Source organism: Ananas comosus, linkage group 15, assembly GCF_001540865.1.
Source record: "Ananas comosus cultivar F153 linkage group 15, ASM154086v1, whole genome shotgun sequence".
NCBI classification, from domain to species: Eukaryota; Viridiplantae; Streptophyta; class Magnoliopsida; order Poales; family Bromeliaceae; genus Ananas; species Ananas comosus.
The window spans coordinates 11,171,388-11,190,166 of NC_033635.1; the positions used below are offsets into that span (position 1 = coordinate 11,171,388).

At 36.4% G+C, this 18,779-nt stretch overlaps 3 protein-coding genes across 4 annotated transcripts; 2 read left to right on the plus strand and 1 right to left on the minus strand.

Moving 5' to 3' along the window:
* Positions 153-1,104, plus strand: LOC109720900. Its single transcript, XM_020248250.1, has 3 exons — positions 153-483; positions 564-610; positions 824-1,104. The coding sequence occupies exons 1-3, from the start codon at positions 282-284 to the stop codon at positions 959-961; spliced, it is 387 nt and encodes a 128-aa protein (XP_020103839.1). The 5' UTR covers positions 153-281; the 3' UTR covers positions 962-1,104.
* Positions 1,256-4,818, minus strand: LOC109720895 (heptahelical transmembrane protein ADIPOR3-like). 2 transcript variants are annotated; one of them, XM_020248243.1, is made up of 3 exons: positions 4,324-4,818; positions 2,575-2,890; positions 1,256-2,145 (listed from the first exon to the last, which is right to left on the minus strand). In XM_020248243.1, exons 1-3 carry the CDS (start codon positions 4,614-4,616, stop codon positions 1,492-1,494), a joined length of 1,263 nt encoding a protein of 420 aa, XP_020103832.1. In that variant the 5' UTR covers positions 4,617-4,818; the 3' UTR covers positions 1,256-1,491. The 2 variants fall into 2 exon arrangements, with proteins under 2 accessions (XP_020103832.1, XP_020103831.1); XM_020248242.1 differs by having other exon boundaries at positions 2,563-2,890.
* On the plus strand, positions 16,028-17,463 carry LOC109721100 (calcium uniporter protein 2, mitochondrial-like). Its single transcript, XM_020248518.1, has 2 exons — positions 16,028-16,585; positions 16,745-17,463. Exons 1-2 carry the CDS (start codon positions 16,028-16,030, stop codon positions 17,267-17,269), a joined length of 1,083 nt encoding a protein of 360 aa, XP_020104107.1. The 3' UTR covers positions 17,270-17,463.

Consider the following 18,779-nt stretch of genomic DNA (forward strand, 5'->3'; position numbering starts at 1 on the left):
TGTGTGAGAGAGAGAGAGAGAGAGAGAGAGAGAGAGAGAGAGAGAAAGGTTATTTCAGGGTAACTAAGGTCCAGTTGAATGTTAGGGTGTCAGGACCCACTCAAACTAGTATTCAGATTGTACATATATTTTTCTATATGTAATAGATAGCTATCTTTCTTCTCATCCACAACATGTGGTTCAGCTTCTACATATCCCAGTCACTCTAGTGATATTGGCAACTTATTTGTGGCTTCTATGAACTATATTCTTCCAGCTTTTAATGCACTTCTAGTTCATCTATGGCTCTTCCTCAGGGTGCTCCATCTCCATTAAATAAGCCACCCTCTGCATCTTCATCTTCCACAGGAGCAATCTTCAACATCCTGCCGCAAACAAAATCGGTTCAGTTAAATGAAATCGGTAGAAGGTGTATTCTACCAATGCTTGTTTTTGCGACGGCGCTCCCTGACGTGAATGAATCAAAGAAGGCTCTCCTTCAAGGTACCTATTGCTTCATATTCTGTGTTGGTTTGTAGTGATTTAGAGAGGACTAAATCTTTGCCTAATACTTGTGCATGCAGAGTTTCTGAAGAGGTCAAAAGAAAACAAAGAAAAAAATGATAAGCAGGTTAGCATTCCCCTACTCCTCTAACCCTTCATTTGTTTTTGGCTAAAATTTGCAAAAATCATCACTTCCTCTATGGATCACCCTTACGCCGATAACGAATTAGAGAACTAAAACATGTATCCGGAGAGGAAAGTGTTGATTGCGAAAATGTTAGGCGCCTCGCATTAGAGGATAGAGTACAGTAGCTTAGTATTGTTACATTATCTTCTCCAGAGGCTCGAGGATTACTACAAGAGGAACTACAAGGATTACTTTGGGCTCATTGAAGGTTCAGTAAAAGGCAAGAAAGAGGAGCTGCTTTCTGAGACTGAGAAGGGCATCCTTGATTGGCTGGAAAAGAACAGGAAGTGAATTACTTTGTTTATGGTTCTTCTGCATGCTCCATGTGAAGTAGGATTTATTAACAAAATGTTCATTGAATCAGTAAGACATCTTCTCATTATTCATGTACATATATGCTCAAAAACAAAATCTGCTCTGGAAATTCAAGATCACTTGATGTGCTGACATGAAGTTTAATTAGCCTGAGAAATTCAGGAACAAAGTATAACAAACCCCCTCCCACTGAGAACCAATTCAAATTACTATTCCAAACATAATCTGCATCAGGAGAGTAGGAGCTCCACACTAATCGTTTTACAAAACTTTTTGTGCAATCATGCCAAAGTTTGCTAGCATTGTTCTCCTTGATACATCAAATCATCACCAAATATATCATTTACATTAACCCATGCAACTTCCCAACTGCAAAATCAGTGTTTTGAATGATTTCTGATACATTGGACATTCAAATCCTGAACAATACAATTCATTTTTTTCTTTTTTCTTGTTCCTTTTTCTTTGTTAATACTGAACAAGTATTGCATATGCATACAACAAATCTAGCACCCTTCGAGATCCCTCCATCTAAGGTATACCAGACCGGCCCGGTAGTGCGTGTACGCTCCGGCGACCACCAACACATGAAATAGCTGGTGGCTGTGCCCGGCGATGTCGAACTTTCCTGGCATCCACCGCTCTGGGATTCGCGTCGCGTAGACCAGAGCACCAAGCCCGTATAAAAGCCCCATTAGAACTTCATACCCGGTCGTGTGGAGTGCCTCCGGCGTATGCCAAAACATAACCAACTTATGAAGAACCGGCACGACTCCTGATAATCCCATCCCGAAGAAGAGGCTTGCCCTGATGGTCCGGTACTCTGGGCTCTGGAAGACTGGAAGAAGAGAGACGGAGATGGTGGCGATCCCTAGAAGAGTTATAAAGCCAAGGTAGAGGTTGCAAAAGAAAGGGTTGCACATGAAGGAGTAGTAGACCGGGGGATAGAAGGAGGTGGCGATGAGGGCCGCGATTCCGGCGTAGTCGAGGCGGAGCATGATGTACGCGATGCGGCGCGAGTGGCAGGAGAGGAGGTGGCACGTGCTGCTCGCCAGCAGGCAGAACATAGCCCCACCTAGGAATGCGAAGAACGGCCACCGTGCGATCGGCCGCACAAGCAATGGTGCGATCATGTTGGCCACATCCTCTTTCACACTCCGCTGCACACAGTTAAATTATCATATTCAAAGCCCCGAAACAAGGGAACACACATATTATCTTATTACATATTTACCCCTGCAAAATCTAATAAAACATAACACACAAAGTGCATTTCTTAGAAGAATGCGCTTATCTTGAAGATAACTTGAAACAACAAAAAGAAAAGAATAGATAAGTTGAGTCACAGAATTCAACTGGGGAAAGTCGGTCGGTTTTATATTACAAAAAATGTTTTGCAAACAGGAGGAACATGCTAAAATACAAAGGTATATATGAAACAAATTAAGTTTTCGAGAAGTTCAGAATTGGCAGAGATATAAATATGAACGCAGATAATGTTGCAGGGTTATACAAGTAACTGCAGTTAAATAACTCTGAATAAAGATAAGAAAAGTGATGAAAAAGTGTTTATTTACCAGAACACATACATTTGTCTGATTTAAATGGGTGAATCTCTGGGGCAAACAGCTTGACAGGAGCTCTAGAAGATGCCAGCGCGATGATATGGAGGGGAGCATATCGATAGAGGAGAGGGAGGTCTTCAACTCATCTTTCAATTTGTGTAGATCAGAGAGGTGAGGCAACGAAGGGAGACAGGCCAGAAGCTCAGACTGAATTTTCTGTAGGTCGGCTTTTCTCAGCACGTCGGGCAAATGCTGTAGCGATTGGAAATCGACAACCTTTGGAACCTTCATCGCGGTGTATATGGTTAAAGCAAGGAATAGAAAGAATCCAATCAAGTGCCTAGAATATAAATACAAATAGAGCAGTGTTAGTGCCACGAGAAGAACAATCGGATATGAACAAACAGTTGGAGAACGAAATATACTAAGGTTACATAACACAGGACTCAAAATAACATGATGACAAAGAAAACAAGATATTATGTGCTCCCGGTTACTACAGAGTCAATTCAAAGAAAAAAACAGATTATTTTTTATTATTATTTTGCTCCTCGAGAAAGAGAACACTCAAGCTAAACTGCAGCCAACAAATTGCATTCATGAAGAATAAACAACAACTAATTTCTCTTACGAACGATAGAATGCTCGAATTTCAGACTATCAGAAAAAATATTGTAACAGATTTGTTAAGAGACAATAACAGAATATATAGAAGATGAGGAAGTAAGAACAAAAGAATTTTTCCTTCGGCGAAAGTTAGGTGCTAATTCTAAAATATGAAATCCCAAGCCGTACTCACGAGTCAGGTAGATTTTAAGGCAGATTCTGACAAAAACCTGAAACAGCAACTGTATGATGGCTATAAGGAGAGTTTCTGAAGTTTTTTTCAGTCATCATTTAGTAAATATCTAGGTGATCTGCTTAGTCTAACTATGTGGATAGGTGGATAACATAAACATTGAAGCGGCAGATGCTATTAAGTTTATCCCTTCAAATAGTTTAGTACTAAGTACAGAATAAGGAACTTTTCAGTGCCTGCAATCTAATAAATCAAAGTCCACAACTTCTTAGCCCCAAGATGTTTACTATGCTCACAAATATCACATAAATCGGCCAATCTCAAAACACGAGTTGTCGACCATGGATAAAACTTCTACTCCTAAATCATTCAGTAGATGTCGCAGTTGATTGACGAGCGGGAAAAGCTAATTTTGTGTTGCCTAACTCTGTCATTGATTAATAGTTGGGTTGTGAATACTAAATATTATTTAAATTCTTACATCCTTCCATCCATTTGTTGCTAATTTTATGTTTATTTACATCTCAGCATCTCTCCTCTATCAAATTTTATTTATAACTAATATAGGGTTAATGTCTACTATCCTCCTAAACCAAAATTTTCTGAAATTGTCAATAATCTTCTCTTCATAATCAATAAAATTCAAAGTGAACTTAGACTTAATCTGACGCTAATCGGTTTAGGAATTTGAATACCTTGAGCATAACCAATTGGAATGGATCCCGCACAAAAGTTCCTTCTTTTATCCTAAACAAATTAGCCAAAATATTACTTTTTCTTTTTTCTTGTGTATCATGGACCAAACCATTCCCAAGATTCAAAATTCGCTTCAATTCACCACAATTCATTCTAATTTTTTCCCAAAAAAATCAACTCGTCCCCTTAAAACAAACCCAACCAACCCTAACAACAAGGAATTGATCGTGGGAAGGAAAAAAAAACTCATTCTTTTCCCAAACGAAAGAGAAACTTACGTCCAGACATTTAGGGTTTCGTTGTGGATGGTGAAGATGCTCAAGAGGATCTGCTTCAGCGGCCACTCGGAGCGATAATACCTCAATATGTACTCGTTGTCTTTGAGATACGCGGGCAGGGAATGGTACTCCACGAGCTGGTACTTGACCCGCTTCCACAGCCTCCGCCCCTTCAATCCCTTCGCCGCCGAGAACGGCGACGACGACGATGACGAAGGCGAGGAGGACGAGTTGGCGGAGGAGGACTCGTCGAAGTCGTCGGCGTAGAGCCCGATCGCCCCGGACTCGGCCATGGGAGGGGACAAAGGTGAGCGCTTGGGGGGGGGCGGAGAAGGGGTCGAAAGAGTCTCCTTTTCTTCGGGGCTTGGTTTCTTTATATGGAAAAGTAGAACACGGCTCTGAGCGAAAGGTGTTCGATGATTTGCTCCAACCAAAACCTCTTCTTTATTTGCGCCGATGCGAAAGAGAGAGAGGTTGGGAGGGAATTTCTCCGCCGATAAAAAATGCATGGAGACCCCCTCAAATATACGTTCTCTTGAAACAGATTCCTCAACTATTTTTTTTCCTTTTTAACTTAATAATTGATAAAACTTTTCCAAACTATAAATCATTTTGAATTAACTATCCGATTTTTTTTTTATTTTGATTTTACTATCTAACCTTTTAATTTATTTGATTTGAATCAATTAATGACACTTTAACTTTCAAAATTTAAACTAATTACTTATTTAAGTAAATTATAGTTGCAAAAATTATATAAAATATATTAACTAAATCTATAATAACAAATAAATTAAACTTTAAAATACTATTCGACTGACTCAAATCAAATAAATTGAAATGTTGCATTGTAAAATCATCAGATACTTAATTTAAAATGGTCCATAACTGAGATAACTTTTTTATTATGTGAGTTTTTATTTAACTATTAAATTATTAATTAATCTAATTTTATTAGTTCAAAAGTAATCAAAAGTTATTAAATTTGGTAAACTTGCTAACAAATTTAATAAAATATTCTATATAGTTTATGAAAAAGAAAAAGTCAAAGGGTGCGATTTGAGAAGCGCCTATAGTTGAGGTGTTTTCTATACATATTTTGAACTTAGGATTTCTCTTGTGGGGACGGAGGAATCGAACGATAATAATAATAATTATTAATAAATGCGAGTTTTTGATTCGGGGAAACCTAAGTTCACGATTCATTAATGCTTTTTTAAAGGTTTTCTCTATTTTTTTATTTTTTGGGGCTGCGGATAGACTACGTCCGTGTGCGTAGATCTGACAATTTCTATTCATATTTGCGGATATTCTTAGATTATTCGTAAATTTGTTGATACGAATATTAATTTTTAAATATAAATAAGTATTCATTGAGTGGTGGGTATTTTTGGACAACCCACGAATACTCATAGGTATCTGTTTATATATTTTTTAGATTAAAAAATATGTCATTTTTATAATATTGACTCTATAATAATAATAATAATTTTATTAATTTTATATTATAAAATTTGGAATGGTAAAATATTTTTATATTATGTAATGTATATATTTTAAAAATTTTATATTGTTTATTATATATTATGATATTTCAAACAGAAAGTTATGTTATGTTTTTAAAAAATTTATACATGTGTTTTGAATTTGGAAGTATAGAAGTAAAAAAAGAAAAAAATTGGCGGATATGAATAAAAATATTAATTACCCAAAAATTTATGGATAAATTTTATCCATACCCATTTAATATAGGGTACAGTAAACCTTCTCGTGGGTTATCCAATCTATCCGTTTGCCAGGATTAATCATGCGCATGTAAAAAATATTTTATTTATTGGTATTTTTGTTCAATAACAGAAATAAAATTTTGTGCCTTGAAAAATAAGACTAATTCAACAATTTCATTTGAAAAATACATTACTAAATTCAGTACTTTATAATCAAATATTATTCACTGAATAGCACTTTACCAAAGATTATATTTGGATGAACACTAATTTGTCAATTCAATAGATAAGAATGTGATTCGGATTTTTTTTTTTAATCATGTTGGATCCGAGTCCGAATCCGGCCCAAAAGAATCCAAAGTGAGGCCTTGTAACAATTGAATGGCTTATGAGCCCAAACAAAGATAGCAACGATAACGGGCCTAGATGGGCCTATTATGTTTAGGGTAAATATGTATAGAGCCCCCTCAACTTAACCCTTTTTTGGATTGGGGCCCCCATCAACTTCTAAATTTTCGGAATGATCAAGTGATTTTTGTTAGTAGGTTCGGGAACTTTATCAAATTCATTGATGATTTCACTAAATTGAGACTCAATAACTAATAAAGTCATTAGTTCGATAAAAACCTTAACTTAATTATGCATGTAAATCCCCAGATTCGAAAAATTAGAAGTTGAGGTGGTCTCAACAAAAGAGAGAGAGAGAGAGAGAGGGACTATTTCAAAATGGCCTATAGTTCAGGGGTTGACATACATTTTTTACAATTTTATGATATAGGAGTTTATTTGACCCCTCCTGTGATTTAAAAGCTCCTTTTTAGATATTGAATTAGCAGTTTGAAATGAATAGAATAAGACTAGAAGTAATATTGCAATAGAGGGAGGGTTCAATGAGAAATCGCAATGAAAAAAATAAAATAAAATTGTACAACGATTCACACAAATCATACTGGTTGGATTAAGACGTAACTAAGTATATGTATTATGCTTCAGTCGATCTCCATTTTGTCCAAAAGCGATAGGGGACCCTCAACATCAAATGAGCTCTCAGTGACTCGAAGATCCGATTCAATGTAATTCTTCTAATCCAATCTTGCTCAATCACTACTTCTTGTGTCAGATTCGATAATCCTGTCTAACAAGATTATCTAGCTCGCAGGATGCATGCGGTAATTCCAATTAATCTGGCACTTGGGGTTACTTTCTTGTTTTACATTATCCAATCCAACAGTGAATACCAAATAGCGCCTTAATCTTAGGGTGCGTTTTGTTCGCGCTATCTTTTTAAGATTCTTAGTAATCCAATAAGAATAAAAAAAAATATGATGATACGTTTTTTGCTAAACGTACTAAATAATCTAGTTGGTAATATTGGATTTACTCGGGAATGAGATTCATCCCAAAGTACTAATCTCATTCTCTTGAGGAATGGTGGGTATCCTCATATTAATGGATTGGGATAATCATAATATGTCTAATCTCTTTTCTTCTTCATACCCCCGGCTATATTTTTCTTTACACTCTAATCTCATATCTCTCTCTAAACTTATCTTTTTCTCTCTCTAAACTAAGCTCTCTCTCTTTCTCTTTTTTTATAGTATTATCTAAAATTAAATAAATAAATAAATTAATTAATTGTATATTTTTTGTAAACTTAAATAACATGACTAAATAATATGACGGTACGAACCAAACACAGGAATCCTACATTCTTAATAATAGGATGAATAGGAATAAGATTCTCGGATATCTTTTTATTGCTAGTAATCTTTCATAGTACGAACCAAACGCACCCTTAACAAAATCCTTAGCTAGTAATCAATGTGTGGTGCACGTACACTTTTCTTAGATATGCTTAGGGTATCTCCAAGGGGAATCAAGTTCCTTAAACATCATCACCATTTGTATAAAAGGAATCCCCTTTGCGAGAAAACCTTATACTCATCCTCATGTACAGGATGTGAGCTAGTTGACATTACATATGATAGAGATATATATAGGGCACATACTTTTCTAATTGTGCTATTATATATGGTGTGAGGCTACTATGCTTCTAGAAGCACGGAGCCTTCCGTGCTTCTAGATCGTTTTTTATGTTGCGACTTTCGAATCGTCGATCAGCTCCGTTAAACTTGATCTAGAGTATTTAAAGTATCTAGAAAATAAATTTTTTGATTTTTCGATATCATTTGCCTAGTGATCGAAGGGGCTCAAAATTACTAATTTTAATGGTCGTAGTGAGCCGTGTGGAAGTTTAACGGTATAGAAATATTCAAATCACGTGAAATTTTGATAGAAAATTCTTTATACCATATAAAACAAGATCAATATCTTTGATCTAAAATTTTAATGTCATATTATCACGTTTTGTAAGATTTTTATTTTCAGCCGTTGATTTTGAGCCCCTTCGTTCACTAGGCAAATAATATCGAAAAGTCGCATAATTTATTTTCTAGGTACTTCAAATACTCTAGATCAAATTTAACGAAGCCGATCGACGATTCGAAAGTCGCAACATAGAAAACGACCTGGAAGCAGGGAAAACTCCGTGCTTCCAGAAGCATAGTAGTCTTACTCTTATATATGAATCAAAATGTTTAAACAACAAAGCATATATAAGGAATTATATTCCTTTGATGGCATTAATTATTCTCCCATATTAATTTATCTCACCTCTTCCATATTATGCCATTGTTTTTGTTCCTGAGAATCAAAGTTGCTTTCTTAGAGGATTTTGGAGGCCAAGTCATATTCTTCACTAACCTGATCCATGTTGGGCCTAATAATTTTGTCGCACGTAGCAATTCTGTCACGTATTTGTTATAGGAAATTTTAGTAAATACTGTGTGCATGATCAAATTTTAAGCCAAAGAAGAATAGATTTAAGTAATTCTTATTTACAACAAAATTTCCAATCTCGCGCAATTGTGTACAGATGATCATACATTCGGTACAGCAAATGAAATAAGAAGCATTAATTTAGCTCGATGCATTCGAAAGCTCCCAATTTCAAGTATCTTACTCATCACTGATTAGTGAACATATATATTAGAGGATTTTTGTAAAGTTTTTGAAAATAGGTAGCACGCTACCTGCTTCATTCATTGAATAAATGAATTAGGCTACAGAGATGAGACAACCAAGAAGGATTTTTGTAAAGTTGGTGTTGATATTTTGTGAACATGCAATTAATGATCTCTATTTAAATCAAAAGTGGGCTTGGCGTTAAGTGTTTTAAGAAAACTATATTTTGAAGAGGATCTTTTTGAATTCAATTTTATTCAACAAAGTTTCTGTGGTAGTACATTTTATAATTGATCAAATATCTACTCGATCCAGTAATGGATGCTAACATAGATTAACACTATCAACAAAATTGGCCCTACTTTTAACCATGTTGGCTTGTTCCCACTTCTTTATATGTCAAAATAAGAGATTAGGGGAAAAGTTAGCTCATGAGGGTGGCATATAATTAACAAAATTGTCCTCGATCCTTTGAGATAATATTCATGTATAAAACTAATTGATTGTACAATTCTAACTATGTACGAAATCCATACGCACTTTTCAAACCTGAAAAGAGTGATAAAAGGCTCAAAACCTGCCCAAAAACTAAAGCAAATAAGTTGAGATAATGATCCTCAACATTATGTATATACAGATCATGATTCATTTTTCTATCCAATATGAGAACATTGTTTTTAGCAAATTATTAAGTAAACTTAATTGCTAATACTAACGCCGATAATATTTTGTTCGTTGTTAATGTTGGATCAATGCATGTCCACATATGTGAAGTTGCTTAATTTGCCTTAATGTAGATGCATTCCTTTGCTCATGATCCCCTCACTACCCCCAATCCTAGCCACAACCTCCCAATAGCACGACGACACGTTGACATCTTATGCATGAGAAGCATCTTAAGATACTAATTTACTCTCAAATCCGTTGTGATACACAAGGGATCGATAAAGCGAGAGGCAATTAAGTGATGACATGGATCAAATGGAGTATTAATTGCATCTTACACTTAGCGTTGGGATCTTTAACTTAGCTTTCCCCATTGTTTAGGGATTAAGGACACATCATGGAGCCAAAGTAAAGCATCAATTAGTTGCCATGAGTACCTTTTCTCTTGTTAGTGGTACCTCAGTTTGCCTTAGGAACTTTATTTACTTTGACTTACACTACATTAATTAAGTTCTCTTACAACTAATTAATGATTTTAAATTATGGAGATTTAGTTTATTTGTTAAAGCAAGTAAGAACCTTCTTTTTGGGCTCACCTACAAGTCCTATCCTATAGTAATAAGTGTAGCTTTAGCTCATAATGTTAAAATAATGTATAAATACCTGATATATATGTATATAAATAAGATGCAAATATCTATCTATATATAGTTATGTTTTTTTTTTTTATATATATAGCCTATTAGAAAGATCCCTTAAGAAGACTTAAGGAGTTGGTTTGAATAGAAATGTGAATAGTGAAACAAAGTACGTACTAAGATGAACAAAGTTGATAAAGAGCTTTTGTTTTCCTAATTAAAGGCAACACATAGCAATAAGACAACAACATATCAAACAATATCGAATTAAAAAAAATGATATTGAAGCATAAAGTACTTTCCTAGCCAAAGTGACTCACTAATTATATTGCTCCAAGCATATATAATTAACCAACTTTTTTTTTTGGTTCATGGTGTTTGTGTTGCAAAATGCACCATGCATGAGACTACTAGAACCCGTCACTCATTGTCCCTGCAATTATCAACACTAGTGTTTGCTGTCGATCTGCAGTCCACCGGATGAGATCGCTTTCACCGCCGCGCTAGCTAGCACAGCGCAGGTGCGCGCCCAACATGCTCATAACTTTTGTAAATGGGCCCGATCTCGGCTCGTCATCGCACTAACTAAGCATTGGGAACTTGGAATCCATATATCCAGGCCTAGGTAGCTTCTAGCCAGTGTGGAATCCAAATTGCTCATTGAATCTTTCCGATTCGACCGAATTCGCTTTCCGTGACTTCATCAAGCGACGTAATTCGCGGCACAAGATTCGTATACTCCAAATCCATGAATCATCATCCCAAAACTCAGGCCACTTATTTTTGCCATGTTAAGTAGTGACCCCAAGAGCTCCACAAGGGCAAAGCAAGTAGCAACTAACTAACTAGTGGGTGTGGGCCTCTATATATACATATATATAGTAGCTCATGCATGTTGTGAATTTAATGTTAAAGTTACTCAAGTGGAATCCAACTTTATACTCAACAGGATCTCCCCATGTTGGGTTAGGCTCATAATTTTCTCCCTCCACCAATCACATGATACTTTGGGAGGAATTTCCCTTCATTCTTGGGATTCTTGTTGGATTAGGGATTCATGCATATGTATATATATAAAACATAATTCCTTGTGTATGTACATCTAGCTTTTCCACTTTGGTAGGAATCTAATCTCCTCTAGAGAAAGATGCATTAACTAATGAAACCCAAAATTAATGGTTATGGAATATTGCTAGTAAGAGGATTCCAAGAGTGTTGGATGGCTTTAATTTTGTACTTGTACTGTGAATGTGTTGTAGAGTTTGGTAAATCAGGGAGAGCTTAAAGGAAAAGTGCTTCTTGAGGGAGCTCTTCTCTTTTGCCTACCTTGAATTATTGAAGCAGTTTAATGAGATGGAGTTCCATACGCATGCTCCTCTCTTTGTAGCACGAAACGTTCTCTTTTTGCTTGGAGGTCACCTATATGCTGTTAGGAACATCATGTTCATGTTGGGTAATTGCATCATTGGACCCAAGTGGAGAAGATCACTTGGTATCTTAATTCTAGTTTCTAGTAACCCCAATCAAATTTGGTCCCTTAGTTTTATGACACCCTAATATTACATATATGTGACTAGCATGTTAGTTTTAGTCATTTACATTAAGCATTTTGGGCTAATTATGTGACCCCAATAAATTATTAACAATATATTGTATTGAACTAGTTAAATTGTACAATATATCGCATCTAGAGCAATTGCCAATCCATCGATACTCTGAAGTAGTCCTACTAGCTTGTTTATCCGAAAGTGGAGAAGAATGAAGTAGTTTACGGCCGTAAATGTCTACTTTTGTTGTTTCATTTATCGTATCCAAACTCTCCAAAATATCATTATTGACTTGCTTAATTCCTACCAAACAAATAATAGAGTTGAAAATCTTTAGTTCCCTAGCTATATATACACAAATAGTAGAAGGAATATAATTTTTTCCTGAACTCTAGTTAATCATAAAATCTACTTCAACTTGAATTATATATCAGTGAAATCGTCAAAATATAAAAGCAGGGAGCATGTATGTAATTCCACAATGGTTAAAATATTTTGAATACCGATCCAGACCCAACAAGTTGCTAATACTAATGGACTAGTTAAATCGTTATAAGTTTGTCACCGGCCGATCTAATATTACCGGTGAATAACTAAACGCGGGGATCAGTTTCATATTATGAAACTAATTAACGAAATCGAAAATTGCAGTACGAAAAAGATTTGAACTATTATTTTTTTTTTCTTTTTCTTTTTTTGAACCATGAGTATATAAAGTTCTTCAAATATTTACTCAATATATATACTCTTTTTATTTTTAGAATATTGCGTTTTTTTGATACATTAGACACGTCCAGTGAAAACGATGGATCCTCCCTTTTTTAACACCATGCACGTGCTACACGTCTCAAACGCTGCATTAACGTGTTCAACGTGAACATTCCAATTTTCATGTAATCGTTACATATAATTAATGTTCTATTTTATTTCAAATTTAATCACTAGTAGTACGTAGGTGAAACACACCTCAATTATGTACCACACTTGTAAGTTATAACCCTTAAACTAATCTAAATCCAATTCATTTTCAACTATGATTATGCTTTTCGTTTTTGATTAAACTAATCAAAAATTTTACATCATATCGTATAAACAGTGTTCTGAGTGTGCACAGTTTTGATTCCAATACAATTTTTCATACTTTTATTCTAACTCTTTTAAGTGGCTCTTGGTACCAACATTAAAAGGTCAAAAGAAGAACTACAATACATACATGTATATATACAGCCTAAATTAAAAGGACGTACATATACAGATGATTAATTATAATTAAGTTCATGCATGCATGTAATAATTAATAGAAGTTTTTGAAACCGTGAAACGCGTTGAGAAATAAATTAATACAAGTTTTAGAACCATGCTTTTATAGGAAATAATATTTCTTAGAAGCGCTTCTGATCACGGAAACTTGTGGCTTAAAGAAGCTTCAAATTTGTATAATAAACAAAAGCAGTTATTGATCGATGATAAGAAGAAACAGTGGTGTACTCTATATATATAAAATTGCTTGCATATGTTATTTTGTATATTAGTGGATAGGATTTAAGCTATATATTACTATACCCATAATTCGAACACGTGGGGCGCAGGTCTCATAATAAATAATAAACTTCTCGTGCATTTTTCATGTGTAATTATTATTATATATTATGTTATATAAATTAATACGTATTAGTAATTTAAATTTATCCATATGAATAGGTAGCTGCATTTTATATATATACACGTAATTTTTGATAAGTTTAAATTTAGTCGTATTAATAATTTAAATTTATTTTTATTAGAAAAGGATGTTCCCAGATCGAAAAGGATTTATTTTCAGCTAAAAATATAAAAATAATCAAACTTGGAGTTTGTGTGAAAATCTCACATACTACCATTAAATTCTTGTCTAACTGTACTAGATAACATCGATCAAACCGTGTCAACGATTATTTCACATTATTACAAGCTATATAAGTCAATCAAAATATAATTCATACAAATCAAGTAAAAAAAATGTAAATTAAGAAAATAAAAGGTAAATGTATAGGGTATTGATCATATAACAGCTATTTCACTTAATTTCATCAAAATATTTTTAGTTAATAGAATATGTTAGAATATTGTAATAGGCTATGGTGAACACTAATTAATAATGACTAAATGATTTTTCTTTCTTTTTAAAATTTTTGTGAGAGAAAAATAACGTATTATCCACTTTGTTCATTTTTACATTATGTTCAGTGAGCAAATAAGATGAACATAATATTTCGTTTATGATGAAAAAATAGTGTAGAAATCTATCTGTCAATACCAATTAGTAAATACAGAAGACGATATTAAGCGAACCTATAGTTTGTTACATGCTTACCGAATTCACAGATCAAGTTTTCAATATATATAATAAGGTTTCGTTTGGAATTGTGGGGAGATTGTGTTATGTGCGGTGAGAAAATACGATGAAAAAATATTCTATTTGTTTTCGTACGTAATATTGTGTTTTATATATCACGATGAGTCGGTTATAATATATTTTCTGCGGTCTTACCGGAGAACGCAGAAGTATATCCCTATATGCTTTATTCCAACCTTATCTTATCTAATAGTGTCAGATAGGGCTCAATACCAAACTAAGCCTAAGTCTAATTAAGCTTGTTCTATCAAAGATAGTTTTTGGTATAGTGCCAGCAAACTCTATACGATGTTTAAATGAGTTAAATTTACTATTTGTAGCTTAAAACGTGCTTGTTTACTGATTAAATTTGATTAATTAGATTCAATAAATCCCAACTGTATGTTTTGGACGATTTACTCGTAACATCACGAAAATATTAATCTGAGTTATCTCTTGTGCACAAATCATATCATGAGAGTGAATAAATGACTAGATTAATTATTTGAACAAAAATATAAACAAAAATAGTCTTTTTTTTTAAGAAAAAAATAGCATGCTACATGTTTCTTTCATAAGAAGGATGAATTAAGTATAAAGGCTGAGAAAGTATACCTCTGTCGAAAAGAAAAAAGTCAATGAAAAGAAAAAAAAAACATTATATTATGAAAAAAGTTGTTTGGGCATCAGAGATTCCTTCCACTGGTTCACCAACCGCTTGACTTTATCCAGTGCCAATAGTGGATTGGTATTAACCTTTCAAAAGATGATACAGTTCTTTGCGTCCCAAAAGATCCACCAGCAGGCCGACAGATCAATCAATCGGGTTTGAGATGCCTGATCGAGCACTGTTCCACTTATCCCATACTGATCTTACGTTGTCCCTGAAATCATTCGACTAAACCCCTTCCACTGCCATCATGATCAGAAATCTACTAATTATTCACTGTGTAAATAAGTGGTTCACAGTCTCCTTTTCAACCCCACACAGCACACAAGCTATATTTTTCGCCCACTCTCTCTTATGAAGATTGGTCAGTGTAGGTGTCCTTTTCTTAAGGATTAGCCAGGTAAACTCTTTCACTTTGAGGGGTATTCCGAGTCTCCACATCTTAATTAGGTGCACGGGTGTCCCTCGTGCCCTTATTGTTCAGTGTTGAATAAGTTGATTTCACAGTGTACCTATCACTAGTACTCCTCCGCCAAATCACACTATTCAATCTCCGTTCTATTTTGAAGCTAGCAATCCTTTCCCTAAGGGCTAAGATGATTGAGTCATACAGCTTCTGTTAGCTGTAGTGCCTCTTAAGATCTTTCTCGACCTCCATCGGTCACCTGTCAGGCACTCGCTAATTTTCAAATTCTTTTACATATGTTTTTCTATACTATAAGACATTTACTCCTCCCTTTCAGAAGAAATTTCTTCGAAGCCTCTCAATACGCTTGATTGTCCATTTGGGCGCCTTGAAGAGAAATAGTCAACACACGGGGAAACCAATTCATCCATTGTTCAGCGCACAACGGGCGCGAATCTCAAAGCAGCCAATCCATTTTCCAAATTACCGTTTTACCCCTTTGTTATGCTTGTTTCGCAGCTCTCGCGAGATAATGCCGCGAAATTCTCGTCCGTCCAAGGGACGCTATAAATACCCCCGTCGTCTTCTTCCTCTTCCCTCCTAAACCCCACCCGAGCCCTAGAGCTCTCGATCTCCCCCCACGAACCCAACAATGGCGACGCGCAAAACCCTAGCAAGGATCCTCTCGTCGTCCTCCTCCCTCTCCCAAACCCTGATTCTACCCCCGCGCTCCCCCTCTCTCCTCCGCCGCATCCACTCCGACCCCGGCGCCGTCCCCCCGCGCCTGCTCCAGCGCCGCCCCATGTTCCACTCCGCCGTCTCCGTCCCCCTCCCCGCGGGCCCGTTCCCGGCGCTCCCCGTCGGCGACGAGCTCATCGACCGGATCCGCGCGACGACGCGTCGCGATCGGATCCGCCTCGACGGCCTCGCTCCGCCGCAGGAGGACGACGCGGCGGAGGAAGAGGAGGCGATCGCGATCGCCGCGGCGGCGGCGGCGGCGGCGGCGAGGAAGGCGGCGAGGGCGGCGGAGATGGAGGCGGCGCGGGCGCGGCTGAGGGGGACGCCGCGGAGCTGCGTCGCGTACGGCGAGTTCGCGCGGATCTGCGCCGAGGTCGCCGGCGCCGAGCGCGGCCGCGGCCTCGCCCGCGCCCTCGACGACGCCGGCGCCGTCATCGTCCTCGGCGACGTCGTCTTCCTCCGCCCCGAGATGGTAATGCCTTTCTCATTTTTATTTTTATACTTTTTCTCTTTCTAATAATTTATCTTTCTTTCGAAATCAGTTTTCAAAAATTTTGATTAGAAAACCAAAAAAAAAAAAAAAAAACAGTTTCTAATTTTTTTTGTTTTAATTTGTAAATTCTTTCGATAGTTAGCGCAAGCGATAGAGAGTATGATCCCGTCCGTGATGTCCCTGGGCCACGACGACGGCCACCGAAACAAAGAGCTAAAAGAGCTGGAGGACCAAAAGGCGGCGATCGACGCAAAAGCGGAGGCCCAGGTGTGGCGCGAGCTTTGGGCCGGGCTGGGCCTGTTGACATTGCAAACAATTGGTTTTATGCGCCTCACGTTCTGGGAGCTGTCCTGGGACGTGATGGAGCCGATCTGCTTCTTCGTCACGTCCCTCTACTTCATGGCCGGATACGCCTTCTTCCTCCGCACGTCCCGCGACCCCTCCTTCGAGGGCTTCTTCCACAGCCGCTTCGCCGCCAAGCAGAAGCGCCTCATGCGCGCGCACAATTTCAGCCTTGGCCGGTTCGACGAGCTCTCCAAAGCCCACCGGGGGCCCGGTTCACTCACCCCCGCTGCTCTCAAACACTCTTGTAGTAGTTCTTCTTCCGCCGCTGTTTCCTCCTCCTACTGTGATTGCCACCGAAAAAGCAACCTTTTCAGCTAGCTCCGCACGCGGCTATAAACCTATGTATTATTAACTAACTAATTAAAGAGTTTAAAAAAAATTAACTTAAGATGTCACTTTTAGATGTTCTTTGGAGGAAACATGGCCAATTTGTTTGAACTTATCCAACACAAAAGGTTCTGTTTTTATGTGCAAAAGATCCCGGCACTTAAAACATAAAAATTGGTTTTTTTAACCCTTGGTTTTCCTAGTTATTATTATCATTTACGGTGTAAAATAGTCGTTTCTTTTAAAAACTCAAAAAGTTTTATAGAACAGTGTTCTTAATTTATATATTTAATTTTTTTAAAAAAACTCGAATTTAAAACTTTTTACTCTGATACTGTATTACAGAATGTGAAACTTAACCTTTTTGAGAACACGTTCTACATTTAAATCACGTTCTACATTTAAATCGTACGTACTTCTTAGTTCTTTGGATCTGCGTATTTTGAGAACATTCGCTAAATTCTACCGACTTCTACTGGTGGAAATGAGTGTGGGAGATTGAAAGCGACATTAGCTTCATGTTTTTGCTCAATAAACTCAAAAGTACAGTAACCATAATAGGATTGGCCTTTGGAAATGAAAGTGACAAATAAATGAAACAATGAATCGGAAAGCATTACATTACCAAATTCCATGGAAGGTGAAAAGAAATCGGAGAGAATTTGATGCTATGGATATTGTCCAGTTACTAATTGCTAAAAAGCTGCTGTTAATAGTAAATTAAACCAAGATCCCCAAAAAAGAACCAACCTTTTATAGAGAATAAAGATCTAAGTATTAATTCTGCGTTTAAGTCGGTACCAAGAACAAATGACCTTCGACCTTAATTCATATCATCATGTTATAAAACAAGACTCATCTCTAACTATCGGACAACGATCGATGGCTCAATATTCTGTATACAATATCTGCGGATCGTCAATGTAACAATGAGACCACTCAACATGACCGCAAATGTGATCATGAGCTAAACTTGTCCACATCGACGTAGGGTATGATACTGTTTGATAAAGTATTGACATGCATTTGAAAGAACAATCTACGCTATTTAATTCCCTTCGTTGTTTTTGTCAGTAAGTTTCCGAATTTTCTTATAATTTCTTTTTTTCATGGAAATTTTTTTTCCACTAGCATATGTGCTTCGACTAGGTTTGGGATTGATGCTGTACTATATATATTGTAGCAAAGCATGTTACCTTCTCCACACACACACACACATAGAGAGAGAGAGAGAGAGAGAGAGAGAGAGAGAGAGAGAGAGAGAGCACATATTCTATGAAGATAACTAATGAAAAAAGTAAACCAAATTCAGAATGGAGAGGAAAATTTGAAGACAAAACTAAGCCAAAAAGTCATATTATTTGTCTCAAAAATTTTTTGACACTGAAAAAAGTATCAGATTCGCAAAAATCTTGATATGATCGTAAATTGCCATCTGAAACTTAAAAGATTGAAAATTTATCACGTGAACAATTTATTTCATAAAACTTTTTGCCTGATA

Bases quoted from the DNA above. Each gene is read 5' to 3' on its own strand.
- LOC109720900 (XM_020248250.1), top strand. From the start codon at position 282: ATGGCTCTTCCTCAGGGTGCTCCATCTCCATTAAATAAGCCACCCTCT. The intron at 484-563 runs GTACCTATTGCT...TTGTGCATGCAG, and splicing joins AAAGAAGGCTCTCCTTCAAG to AGTTTCTGAAGAGGTCAAAA. The intron at 611-823 runs GTTAGCATTCCC...TATCTTCTCCAG, and splicing joins AAGAAAAAAATGATAAGCAG to AGGCTCGAGGATTACTACAA.
- LOC109720895 (XM_020248242.1), bottom strand. From the start codon at position 4,616: ATGGCCGAGTCCGGGGCGATCGGGCTCTACGCCGACGACTTCGACGAG. The intron at 2,891-4,323 runs GTAAGTTTCTCT...TTTATATTCTAG, and splicing joins GAAACCCTAAATGTCTGGAC to GCACTTGATTGGATTCTTTC. The intron at 2,146-2,562 runs GTAAATAAACAC...AACTGTGTGCAG, and splicing joins AGACAAATGTATGTGTTCTG to CGGAGTGTGAAAGAGGATGT.
- LOC109721100 (XM_020248518.1), top strand. From the start codon at position 16,028: ATGGCGACGCGCAAAACCCTAGCAAGGATCCTCTCGTCGTCCTCCTCC. The intron at 16,586-16,744 runs GTAATGCCTTTC...TTCTTTCGATAG, and splicing joins TCTTCCTCCGCCCCGAGATG to TTAGCGCAAGCGATAGAGAG.